General features: G+C 51.4%; 1 protein-coding gene and 1 long non-coding RNA gene across 2 annotated transcripts; one reads left to right on the top strand and one right to left on the bottom strand.

Annotated features, from left to right (window-relative positions):
- Window positions 1-1,648: 1,648 nt before the first annotated feature.
- Window positions 1,649-3,463, bottom strand: LOC118502001. The gene is made up of 3 exons (XR_004904674.1): window positions 3,169-3,463; window positions 2,718-3,004; window positions 1,649-2,168 (listed from the first exon to the last, which is right to left on the bottom strand). It is a non-coding gene; the product is annotated as an uncharacterized LOC118502001 (long non-coding RNA).
- Window positions 2,196-9,614, top strand: S1PR2 (sphingosine-1-phosphate receptor 2). The gene is made up of 2 exons (XM_028520115.2): window positions 2,196-2,494; window positions 7,097-9,614. The coding sequence occupies exon 2, from the start codon at window positions 7,139-7,141 to the stop codon at window positions 8,195-8,197; it is 1,059 nt and encodes a 352-aa protein (XP_028375916.1). The 5' UTR covers window positions 2,196-2,494; window positions 7,097-7,138; the 3' UTR covers window positions 8,198-9,614.
- Window positions 9,615-13,314: the final 3,700 nt, after the last annotated feature.

Genomic DNA, 13,314 nt, shown 5'->3' with positions numbered 1-13,314 from the left:
GTTCTACTCCCAGCAAATTTCAATTATATCATACAGTATTAGCAACTATAGTCACCATGTTTCACGTTAGATTCGCAAACCTTATTTATCTTATTGCTGAAAGTTTGTATCCTTGTACCAGCCTCTCCCTATTTCCTCCATTCCAGCCCCTGGCAACCACTTTCCTACTCTCTGTTTCTACAAGTTTGACTTAATTTTTTAGATTCCATATATAAGTGATACCATGCACTATTTATTATTCTCTGTGGTTTATTTCTCTTGGTTCACTTAGCATAATACCCTCAAGGTCCACCCATGTTGCAAATGACAGGATTTTCTCCTTTTTAAAAGCTGTATAATATTCCATTATATACAGGGTCTGGCACAAATAACACCCCTGTTTTATTAGAAAATCATAAGCATGTAGTTCTGTAATGTAATATCACACTCAAACACACCATATGACATTTTAGGTGAAATGTTCAAATTAAAGCTATAAATTATTACACCCATATTATTGCCCTACCAACCACACTCAAGCAGGTGTTACTTCTGCCAAGACCCATATACTTTATATATGTGGAAAATTATATATATGGACATATATATATCTATATACATATTTCACACTTTCTTTATCCATTCATCCAATGGGGGACACAGGTTGTTTCCATGTCTTGGCTTTGGTGAATAATGCTGCAATAAATGTGGGAATGTAGATATCGTTCCATCATTTTGCTTTTTTGAAGTATAATACACATGCAGAAGAGTGCACTTACCCTTTCCCTTCCTTTTATTGCACTGTCTGGGCATCAGGCAGGCTTAATTTTTTAATTTAATTTGTTGTTGGAATGATTAAAGATGTTACAATAAGCCCTGGCTGGTGCAGTTCAGTGGATTGAGCCCATGAACCGAAAGGTCACTAGTTTGATTCCCAGTCAGGGCACATGCCTGGGTCCTGGGCCAGATCCCCAGTTGGGGACAGGCCAGAGAAAACTGATCCATGTATCTCTCACACATCCATGTTTCTCTCCTTTTCTTTCTCCCTCCCTCCCCCTCTCTCTAAAAAATGAATAAATAAAACCTTAAAAACAAGATGTTACAATAATATGCACATGTTACAATGGTCAAAAGAATTTGTAGAGTGAAAGCAGCCTCTGTCCCATGCCCTGTCTCCATCTTTAAGTTCCTCTCCCAGAAAATTTACCAATTTCTTATTGCAATATTCTGGATATTCTGCATACACCCGATAGAACATCAGCTCCACAGGGGACAGGAAGTTTTGCCTGTTTTGTTCCTTGATTTGTCTCTATCCTTTAGAATAGTGCCCGGTACATACCAGATGTTCAGTGTATTTGGTAAATGAACATATAAACAGGTTATGTATGCATTTTCACAAACAGTACTCTCCTAAAAGGCTGAGTGAGGGAAAGAGGAGTAAACAAGAGCCACATAGAGGGCCGGGAAGGGTGTTTAGTTGGTTAGAGTATTGTCCCAGCACACCAAAGTTTCAGGTTCCATCTCTGGTCAAGGCACATACAAGAATCAACCAATGAGCCCTGGCCAGGTAGCACAGTTGGTTAGAGCATGGGTCCAGATATGCCAAGGTTGTGGGTTTGATTCTGGTCAGGGCACACACAAGAATCAAACAATGAATGCATAAATAAGCAGAACAACAAATCAATGTTTCTCTCTCTCTCAAAAAGAAAAAGAACCAGATAGAGTATTGGCCCCAACTTGCCAGGCAGGGCCCAACCTGGGCTTGCTGGTCAATGGGCAGCAAGAGCAGGACAGCCATGGACAAAGGCAAGGTAGGCTGTTGGTTGCATCCAGTCTTCTAGGGGAGAGAAGGCAGTGCCTGAATTCTGAGATCCTGTCACTGCTGAAAACAGTTCTGTATTTGGGACAGGGCGTGGCACTTGGTAGGAACTTGATTCTTTTTTAAATGAACACAGGATAGGCACTTAATGCCTATTTACTGCGTTGACACATAGTAGGTGCTTCATGGCTCCTTGTTGAATAAATAAAGGGGATCCCATGCTGTCCTCCAATTCCAGAGTCCCAGCGATGGGCCAAGAGTACACCTGTACTTGGAGACTGTTGTTTCAGGTTCAGGCCACCTGGCCAGGAGCAACGTAAAGTCACGGGGCTGAGTGACGTCACGCTCTAGCAGGTTCTCACAGGAGGGGCTGGGAGGAACCGGGCGGGAGTGGTCCGGTTGGGGGGTGGCGCGGACAAAGGGACCCGCTCACCACCCCCACCGGCCTCGGCGCGCTCCGGGCTCCCATCTCACATCTGGAATTCATTGCAGCTACCGCCGGAAAGGGGCGGGGAGGAGGGCGGGGCGAGTAGGGGCGGAGGCAGTGCCTCTCCCCGCCCCCCGCTTCATCCAGGTCCCAAGCCCCGGGACGCAGCCGAGCCCGGCGGGCAGCCCCAGCCCCAGCCGCGGCCGTCCCGGGGACGGAGACGCCAAAGCCCCTCCGGCCAGGGCAGGGACCCGGGCCCGCCTAACCAGGTGAGCTTGTTTGGCGAGGGGGAGGCAAAAAGGCGGCCCGGTCCTCTTGGGTCGCGGGATCGCAGCCAAGGGGCCCGGCCGGGGATCAGGGGCTCACTGCGGCGCGCACGCGCCGCCGTGCCCCTGCTGCGCTGAGGGAGTGGTCGTCGTGAGCCCTCCCCACTACTCCAGGCGGCCGACACGGCCTGGACTGCGAACCCCCAGACTGCACTCCTTGCCTTACCCGGCGGCAGGAAGTTAGTAGCGAAAAGGCGGAATCCGAGCGCTTTGACCGGAGACTGGAAGTCAGGACAGCTTGCCCCGGGAGTTTGGGGAGTGTGTAGGAGATGGGTAGGGCGCCCCTCTTGGCTGACTCAGGCGGGGCAAAAGGTGCTGTACGCCGCGGAGCCTCCAAGCCAAAGGGGCGGGTCTCCGGAGGAAGATACTCGTTCACCATCTACACATCTGGCTCTCTGCCTCAGTTTCTTCGAGTAGTCTTCTTCAGTTCCTCTGAGGGGACGTGGCTTTGTTCTGGAAGGAAAGGGAACGTGACTGTGTGACTCTGGCACCTCATCTTTCCCCTGGGGCCCGGGTATGGGGCATGAGTGCAGGCGTGCGTGGCACGGGCCCCGCTCGGTCTTGGGCCCAGAAGTGCTTCAGGACCTCGCCCCCTCCTCCGGCACCAGTTGACTCACCCGGGGATTTCCACCCTCTCCCCCAACTCTGTTCTAGTCAGACGCTCCAGGCGCCACAAGCTGAGCCCACGCTCTCCCTCGTGGCGCGACGCGGGTGCGGCATTTGCGGTGCGGCTGAAGCTAGGATCTCCCCCACCACACTCCCCAAGTCCTCTGCGAATGTCGAGGCAGGGCCCCTGGCGAGACGGAGAGCAGTCCCCCAACCCCACTTGTAGATGTGGAGGTCCCGCGCGTGTGGCAGTCGAAAGAGAGAGGAGGTGCGGCCCCAGGGGCCTGGAGTGTGGATACCGGGCATTCCACGGCCAGATAAGGAGGCTGAGACAGTGGCCCGAGGACGGGGGCGGGTCCTGTCGCTGTCTCCGAGGCTTCGCGGGTCTGCGGGGTAGGGAGGATCGCCTGCAGTCAGGGGCGTTGCCAACCTCCTTTGCTGCTGTTTGGGGCTGGGCTGAGTTTAGGAGCCTCCACCGTCCAGGGCCCACTGGGGCCTTATTCGTTTTTCGTTGGCTTTTTTGGTTCCTTTCATTCATCTGTGCATCCATACACCCATTGATCCATCCCACGTGTTTTCTGAGTACCTTCTGTATGCTAAGTATCACTGCGAAGGGGCTGCAAACGGACTTGGTCGCTGACACTTGCATTCTACTGTGGAAGCCAGACAGAAAACTTGAGATATTGTGCAATCATACTTTCCAAATTGCCAAGTGCTGTGAAGATAACAAAGAAAGGTGCTGTGACAGAAAGCGCCTGGTGAAGGTGGCTATAATAGACTGGTGGTCAGAGCAAGTGACTTTAAAACCGAAGCTTGAAAGATGAGACAGCCATTCAAGGTTTTGGGGGAAGAATGTGTCAGGTGGAAGACTAGCAGGAGCAAAGGCTCCTAGGGGTAGCTGGCTGGTAGGAGGTCAGTAAGTCTGGAGTGGAATGACCCTGGGAAAGAGTGGAAAGAGGCTAAGTGGGCAGGGGTCAGGTCATTTGGGGTAGTTGGGAGCCACGGAAGAATTTGGAGCTGAGTGATATATTGGAGCTCTAAATTAAATGGCTCCCCCTGGCTGCTATATGGAGAATGGCCACATGGGGGGGACTTGACAGCCGAAGAGGAACCAAAAGAAAGGACAGGGTACTGTCCTAAGGCAAGAGGCATGGGTCCAGTAAATCACCAGGGGGAACTTAACCACAGGGCTTGCCTCGATGGAACTTGAGGGAGGGGGTCCTGGAAGCCACTGAGCTTCCTCCTGCCTTCCTCCCTTCTAATCTCACCCTGAACAATCTGGAACCGTTTCTCTTCCCTCCAAACCCTTTTGATTGTCCCTCTTGCTCCGTTTCAGTCCTGGCCATTCCCTGGTTTTGAGCCCAGTGACCTCTTACTGAGCCTCTGGGAGGGAGTCAGGGCTGCCTTGCTGAAGGCAAGCTGGAGACAGGCCCTGTGTGCAGCCAAGCCCAGGAACCGACACAGGGAAGAGAAGCAGGCAAGGCATGCATCTGCTAGCCCCAACCCCAGCTGGCTTCCTCTTTCTGGAAAGCACCAACCTTCCTTAAGCTCCTGCTTTAGCAAAATCCTAGTTGGGAAGATGAGATAGTATGGGCCTCAGTTTCCCCTTTTATAACTAATAGAGCCACCCCTCCTGAGGATGCCTTGACAGCCTCCAAGTGAGGGTACGGTGCCCGGATGTTCCCCCTTAGGGATGAAGACAGACTTTCTGGTCTGTTCCTGGGGTTCAAGGCTGAACCCATTTCTTATTTCTTCAGGAAGTGGCCATACATTGTTCTCTTGGCCACCAGATTGGAAAGGGTAGTGGTCCCACTTCGGGGAAGGAGGGGGTGGCCATGGGACACGCCCTGGGCTTCTGGCCTCACCAGCAAGGGTGCTTCCCAGGCTTTGCGATGGGGCCTTGATTCTCAATTTTAAACTCCAGGAAGGGCCTAGTAGGCCAGGGCAGCTTGGGGGCGTCTGGTCGGGGTGACCCGGCGGTCAGACCGCAGTTCAAACTCTCCCCAGGGACATTCACACAGCTTTAACTCTCCTCAGAGAGAAGGGAGCTCCAGCCTCCCGGAAAGGATCAGATCGGTAGTGCTAGCTGTAGAGTGCTCCCGACTTGGCCAGTCCAATGCTGAGGATGGAGAGCTCAGGCCAATAATTGAATGGCTCAATGCCCTGGGATTGAAAATAAGCCAGTCAGGGCGCGGGCTGTTTCTGGCCCAGCAGTGGGTCTGGGAGGGCCAAGCCAGCTCCTGTCTGGCTGCAGAGGGCATCAGGGCGCCCGAGGCCCTGTCCTGCACAGGAACAAGGGGCCTCTCTGTGTGGCGATCTGGGCAGGGCGGCATTCCCCGGGGAAGCACACAAGCCTTTCACTGTTCCCTAACTAGGACGGATGTCCCTTTGCCCAAGGGGAGCAGCTGCCTCTCTATTAGGCCACGGTCCAGGGCACTTCTCTGAGGGCCCAGACGAAGTTGGCCTAGCGACCCCAGAAGTCCCCCTCACTCCAGGGCTCACTAGGAACCGGCCTAACCAGCCTTTCCTGGAACTCTGCTACTGACACACCTGTGGTTCTTGCCAGGCCTTGCCAAACGCATTTCCAGGGACCTGGGGAGGGCTTTTCCTGTGCTCCATCCCCCACCCTCATTTAGCTAACGGCTCCCCTCATGAAAGGCAGACACTGCTGCAGCTTCTCTGAGACAGCCCCCACCCAAGCTGGAGGGAGGCCATGATGTTGGCCTTGCCTTGCATCATCCTCTCTGTCCCTCTTCCTGGCTTTCATGGAAACAAATACTGCTGCCCCCCTCCCGGCGGGGCTGCACGCCCCCTCACCTCTCACAGGACTTCAGCTGCCCCATCCTCCCAGCCAAGACCTCCCACACTGGTCTCCTGTGGCTCCCCTATCCCATCACCTCCTTCCAGCCTTCCCCACAGCGGATGTGACTAGGGAGCAAGGACTCCACCCTGTTTGTTCCAGGGGCCTCACATCTGGATTTCATCCTGGCTGGGTGGGAGGGGGGTGCTAGCGCCCTGCCTACCCCTCTGGATCCCCTGTCTAAGGGCAGGGCTAGATGGTGCTGATGAGAACAGGCTGTTGGGAATCTTGCCTGGCTGGCTTAGTCAACATCCCCTCCCAAAAGACTGGGTGGAGGGCACCTAGTCCCAAGCAGTGTGTGGCAGGGAAAAGGGAGCTAATAATCTTTACTGAGTGCTTGCTATGTGCTATGGGTACCTCAAGCATCATTCAACAGGATTTTCTTATCACCCATATGAAGTGGGCTTTCTTCTCCCCATTGCACATATGAGGATGTTGAGGCTGTATGTTAATTGACTTGGTCAAGATCCCATAGCATGTCAGAGGTAGTGGGGTTGAACCCAGGATTGCCTTCAAGGCCTGTGTCCTTTAAGATGATGTGACCTCTGGGTTGCCGGAACCTCAGGGCTGCCCTGGTGTCTCCCCAAGACTTTATCTGGGGAGCATCCAAGGCCTCAAGGCTTACACCCAGCCTAAAATCTAGGGCAGTGGGTGGTAATGCAGTACTAGCAGCATCAAACATCTCTCTGACCCAGGCTGGCAGGTGGCATGAAGCCCAAGGCAAGCTCTCTAGTTCCTGTCCATGGCTTGCTCTCTGGGTAGGTGGACAAGGCTTCTGGAAGTCCACTTCGTGTCCTTCATGCCATTCATTTGGGGGAGCTTCTGAGAGACAGCATGGCCTAGACATTAGAGAGGCTTTGGAGCAGGTCTCTTTGGCTGTGTTACTAACTTTGATACGTTGGGAATGTCAATTGATGTCTCTAGGTTTCCCATCTGTAAAGCAAGGGATCGTGAAAATTTTGACTTCATGTGGCCATTCAGCGAGGAGTGATGGGCTGGGAATCGACCCATGGACGTCCAAAGTCAGAGCCCAGGCAGCAGCTACAGCACTGACCTGTCTGTCTCTCTTCTCTCTGCAGCTCTGACAGCTCCATGGCCTCGGCTGGCCACTGAGCCCCACCATGGGCAACCTGTACTCGGAGTACCTAAGCACCACCAAGGTTGAGGAGCACTACAATTACACCAAGGAGACACTCGTCACACAGGAGACAGTCTCCCGGCAGGTGGCCTCAGCCCTCATCATCATCCTGTGCTGTGCCATAGTGGTAGAGAACCTGCTGGTGCTCATCGCAGTCGCCCGAAACAGCAAGTTCCACTCAGCCATGTACCTGTTCCTGGGCAACCTGGCCGCCTCGGACTTGCTGGCAGGCGTGGCCTTTATAGCCAATACCTTGCTCTCAGGCTCTGTCACGCCGCATCTGACACCTGTACAGTGGTTTGCCCGTGAGGGCTCAGCTTTCATCACACTCTCCGCCTCTGTCTTTAGCCTCCTGGCCATCGCCATTGAGCGGCATGTGGCCATTGCCAAGGTCAAGCTCTACGGCAGTGACAAGAGCTGTCGCATGCTGCTGCTCATTGGGGCCTCATGGCTCATCTCGCTGGTTCTGGGTGGCCTGCCCATCCTTGGCTGGAACTGCCTGGGCCACCTAGAGACCTGCTCCACCGTTCTGCCACTCTACGCCAAGCACTACGTGCTCTGTGTGGTAACCATCTTCTCTGTCATCTTATTGGCCATCGTAGCTCTGTATGTCCGCATCTACTGCGTGGTCCGCTCCAGTCATGCCGATGTGGCCGGCCCACAGACACTGGCCCTGCTCAAGACGGTCACCATCGTACTAGGTGTCTTCATTGTTTGCTGGCTGCCTGCTTTTAGCATCCTCCTCCTGGACTATGCCTGTCCTGTGCACTCCTGCCCTATCCTCTACAAGGCCCATTACTTTTTTGCCTTCGCAACCCTCAACTCGCTGCTCAACCCTGTCATCTACACGTGGCGCAGCCGGGACCTTCGGTGGGAGGTACTGCGGCCGCTGCAGTGCTGCCGGAGGGCGGCAGGGGTGCAAGGACGGCGGGTTGGGGCTCCAGGCCACCGCCTCCTGCCCCTCCGTAGCTATAGCTCACTGGAGAGGGGCACCCACATGTCCACGTCACCCACAGTTCTGGAGGGCAACACAGTGGTTTGAGGGACAAATGGGCTGACAACCAGGCCATGGCAGAGGGCACCGCGGACAGGTGCTGGGTGACTTCAGATAGAGATGTGGGACTGCCAAGCAAGACGGCCACCTTAACAGACCTGGGTTGATATTGAAAATCTTTCATACCTGGGATGGCCAGTTGAGGCACTGACCAGTTGGAAGGCAGAGCTGCAGGAGGGTCCTGGAGGCCAGTGCAGTGACTGGCATAACCCCTTCAGAACTGGACTGTGAGGAGGTCCTGGAGACCTGGAAAGGACCCAGGTAACAGCAGGCAGGCACTCAAGCAGAGCTCAGGGCAGGAGCAATTTACAACGTGGTACAAAGGATTTTATTGCATGACTGACCTCCACCCTGTGCCAGACTCTTCTCTGAATTCACCCCCCTTGTCATCTTGTCCTGGCAACTTCAGGCCACTTTCTTGGAACTGCTGTCCTGAGGGGCTGGAGGCCTCCTCCCTGACCATCAGGGCAGCCCCAGTTAACAGCTCCCTGGGCACAAATCCACAGCTTCCCCAAATTTCACCAGCTGACACTTTGGCCACTTCTTCCCTTTCCTCTTACTCCACGAGATGCCAGGAAACCATGGGCTGGAGGGGGAGGGGGCTCAACCCCATTTTCAGACCTCATGGGCCAGCCGCACTGTTTGGGGCACAGAGAAATCACCAAGGGCTAGAAAAACCTGGCTGGGGCTGGGGCAGCAAGGCACCCAGGAGGCCTCTGGGTCTCTCAAGGACACAGGGTGGAACTTGAGAAAGTCTGGCAGAGCTCTTAGCCAAGGACCCTTCCACCTCCAAAAAACAACCACCCACAGTCTACTTCCTCCTCCAGCTCCAGCTGAGGTGCCAGATCTCCTAAGGCAGGGCAGCCTTGAGCCCGCTGTACCTCCTTTCAAGGTGTATTGGACGGAGCAGGGAGTGGAGGTGCTGAGGACATTTGTAGGGGCTCTTCCCTAACCTGCCCCATAAGGACTTTGCTAAATCCTGTGGATAGATAGAAGAATCACTGCGGTACAAACATATATTTATGTGTGTCTATCAGTGTCTGTGTGTGTCTCTGTGTTGGTATATGTGATGCCTGCGACCCCCTGTCCCCACCATGTTTCCCCAGAATGGATGCTGTTCTGTCTCCTTATGTCTGTGTTGAAGCTGCCAAAGAGGGGCCTGGCTCCAGACAGACCCCTTCATAATCTCTGGCTCGTTTCCCCACTTGAGAGCTGGGCTGCAGCTCACCTTGGGGAAGGGAGCATTATGCCTCAAAATGATTTTTTTGTGAATGCAAAGGCTGGGAGGGTCTTTGGTGGGGGCCAGGAGCCAGTTGGGGGCTTGGCTCCCCTCATTCAACTCCCCAGATGTCCCTCCAATGTCTGAGACAAGACCCAGGCCAATAAACGGTTCAATTTCTCTTTCTGATGCCTGTGTCTTTTCAGGTTTAAGGTGGTAGTTCCCCAGTTACCACCCTGTGGCAGGCGGTGGATGGGATGGAGAGTAACTGCTGCCCAGGCAGCTCACCACCTTTTGTCAGCCTTTCCGTTCTGGGCCCCCACCCTAGCCCTGCCCAGACCAGGGCTGCAGTGGCTTCTGAGGAAATGGGACCAACGCAGACATTTCCCCAGGGCAGTTAGCCGGGTCCTCCTTGCTTTCCTTCAAAGAAAGATCTGGTGGGTGGTGGGGGCCCCTTTCCCCATCCCAAATACATGTCCCTCCTTGGGAGCCGGAGAGATAACCTTGGGGACCCCAGGCCCAGATGGCCCTTCAGAGCTCCATATTCCTCAGAGCAATGGCTGACCAAGCACTTTCCAGGCATGAAGAAAGGATGTGAATCCTCAGGAAGTGGGAGTTACTGTAGACTCCTTTTATGGGGATGGGGGTTCAGAGAAGTTAAGTGAACTGCTCAGGGTCACACAGCAGTTGGGGCAGCACCTGTCTAGATTTGAACTCAAATGGGCTGATTTGAGATCCTGCCAACTCTACCAGTGGGCCTGAGAAAGTATCCTCAACACCCTCGTTGCCATGGAAATGTGGGCTGCCAGCCCCAGCCAGCCCCACCTAGAAAAGGGAGAAGCCAAGATGGAACACAGTGAGGTACAGGGTCTGGTGGCTTCTTTGAAGATCTGAGCCTTGATTGGGAGCATAGAATCCCAAGCTGAAGCCTCACCCAGCAACACCAGCACAATTACTAAGGCAGCCAGTGAGAGGGGAGTGAGGTAGACAGAAATCAGAGGCTAAAAGGCCTGCACCCCCATCGGGATTCCCCTTCCTCCAGTAGTGCAGAGACAACCTCTGTTTGGAAATCTGGGCTCTTGCTGAGATTGGGAAGGAGAGGCCTAGGCCAAGCAAGAATCGATACGTTTCTCCCAAATACCCATGTGCTTCCTCCCTCTCCTCCAGTCCTTTGCTAAAATGCCACCGCCTTGTAGAAGCCTGCTCTGATCACCCTCTTCCCTCTCTGTCTAGCTCTTTGCCTATTTATTACCTGGCAGTGTATTATATAACAGTTTGCCTGTCTTCTCCCTTTAAAACTAGAAAAACTTGAAGGTAGGATTGTATCCGTGTTATTCACCACTGTGTCTCTAGCATGGTAAATAGCACTCGGCATATTCCCACCACAGGACCTTTGCAGATGCTGTTTCCTCTGCCTGGAATGATCTTCCCCCAGACATCCTTGTGACTCTTCCCTCCTCCTTCAGATCTATATTTAAATATCACAGCCCAGGTGAGGCCTCTGGCCTTGCCATGCACGAGTTTCTTTTCCTACCTGCCTCTTGCTACTCTTTAACGTGGGACACATTTTGCCTCACCCTGTTTATTTTCTATCTTCCCCTTTAGAATGCTAGTCCCATGACAGCAGGGGTTGGTGTCTGTCTTCACTGCTTGGCCCCAGAACTGTGACCAGCACACAGTAGGTACTCCATAAATGTTTGTGAAATGAATGAAAGTAAAAGCACGTTCCACTGCTGGGAGAACAGCAGCCAGTAGCTGGTTGGCATTCTGGGCCTGGTTCATTCCAACACTGTTGTTAACTATACCAGAATGCCAGCATAGTTGAAAAAAAAGAAAAAGAAAGTAAAAGCAAATGATGGTCATTTCAGTAAGTGTTCAGTGCTGTGAAGAAAAAGTAGTGGAAGCAGCACTTTTGGGGTACTCGGGCACGAGCATCAGCAGTCTTAACAGGCGAGGAAACTGAGTTAAACAGGCCAAGTAAACTGCCCAAGGGTCACATAGCATGTGAGTGGAAGTGTCCGGATTTGAACCCAGGCAGTCTTGATTGAAGATCGCAATGACATCTGATCCTCCTCAATATCCTGAAGATCTACTTTACTGATATCTCCAATGTTGGGGCCTAGAATGGAAGGGACCAGCTTAAGGGGATGCAAGATGACTTTTACTTCCTTTTCCCAATGATGCTGCTGGATATTAGAAAGTACTAGAATCACCTGGAAGAACCGATTAAAATGTAAATTCTGCCTTGGCTGGTGTGGCTCAGTAGATTGAATGCAGGCCTGTGAACCAAAGGGTCACCAGTTCAATTCCCAGTCAGGGCACATGCCTGGGTTGTAGGCCAGGTCCCCAGAAGGGGTTCCATGAGAGGCAACCATACATTGATGTTTCCCTCTCTCTCTCCCTCCTCCTCTCTAAAAGTAAATAAAATCTTTGTTTTAAAGGAAAAAATGCAGATTCTTAGACTCTGCCATGAGAGATTCTTATTGAGTGGGTCTGTAGTGACCCCAGGAATGCTTGTTTCTCACCAAACACTTCCAGGCATCATCTTGGGACCATAGTCTTAAGAAAAGTTCTAGACTCCATAATCTCAGTAGAAGTTTCTGCATTGATGGAACCATGCCATAGCTGCCCTGCAAACCTGTGGGCAGTTAAATATTGAAATATGATTAGCATGATGCAGGAACTACTGTATTTTGCCATGTATGATGCACTCCCATGTATAATGTGCGCCTACATTTTTGTGTGCTTTATACATGGGATTATTATACTCATGGTATGTAATTGTTATACATGTATAATGCACATCCTTATTTTTCCCTCAAAAATTTGGAGAAAAAAAGTGCACATTATACACGGCTAAATATGGTACATTTTAACTTTAATTAATTCAAATGTAAATAGGCACATGTGGCCATTAACAGTTCTACACCGTGAATCTCTGGTTTCTGCAGCCTCTGGGCAGCTGAACTCTCTTGGCATATGCCGCTAGTTTGACAAAAATTCATGTCTCATCATCATCATCATTATTATTATGAGTGACATGGTAGCTTTCTTATGTTGCTTCATGATTTTTGGAATATTTCTTTTAATAATGATCTCAAGATTAGTCTCCCCTGCAAATGACAGAAGACATAAAATATTAGTAACTTAACAAAGAGAAATGCATGCTTGACCCTTGGCTGAAGACTTCATCCACACACATCAAATAAATGGATTCTGAGGCTTGGGAGTTAAAAAAGGAAAGAGAAATGGATTTATCATATAAAAGGGTTTCAGAGGAAATTGGTCCTGGGTAAGAAGGACAGATGCCTGTTTATTAGCATCCAGGCTCCTGTCTGTGCATGTGTCCCTCCATCCATCCATCCACTTAAATCTGTCTGTGTATCTATCATCCATCCATCTAAATGCTTTCTGTTTCCTAAGAACAAAGCACTCTTCTATCTAACCTCAGTAAAACTACCAAAATCAGGAAAGCTACAAACATTAATCAGATTTTACCAATTGTCTCATTACTGGCCTTTATAATTGCAGGAGGAAATCCCAGACCACTTGTCACATTCAGTTATCTTTTCAGTCTCCTTCAGTCAGAACAGTTTCTGGACCTCTGCAAGGTCTTTTGTGACCTTGGCATTTTTGAAAAATATAGGTCAGTGACTTGGTAGAATGTCCTTCAACTTGGGTTTGTCTGATGTTTCCTCATGATTACATTCAGGCTATGCATTTTTTTTTTGACAGAAATAACACAGAAGTAATGTGTTGTTCTCAATTAGTCTCATTACTAGTCGTGTTAACTTGAATCACTCGGTGGTGTCTGCCAGTGTCTTCACATTAAAGTTACAATTTCCCCCCTTGTAATTATTAACTATCTTGTGGGGTGGTATTTTGA

This window comes from Phyllostomus discolor, chromosome 8, assembly GCF_004126475.2.
Source record: "Phyllostomus discolor isolate MPI-MPIP mPhyDis1 chromosome 8, mPhyDis1.pri.v3, whole genome shotgun sequence".
Classification (NCBI taxonomy): domain Eukaryota; kingdom Metazoa; phylum Chordata; class Mammalia; order Chiroptera; family Phyllostomidae; genus Phyllostomus; species Phyllostomus discolor.
This window is presented reverse-complemented; position numbering and strand designations above follow the sequence as displayed.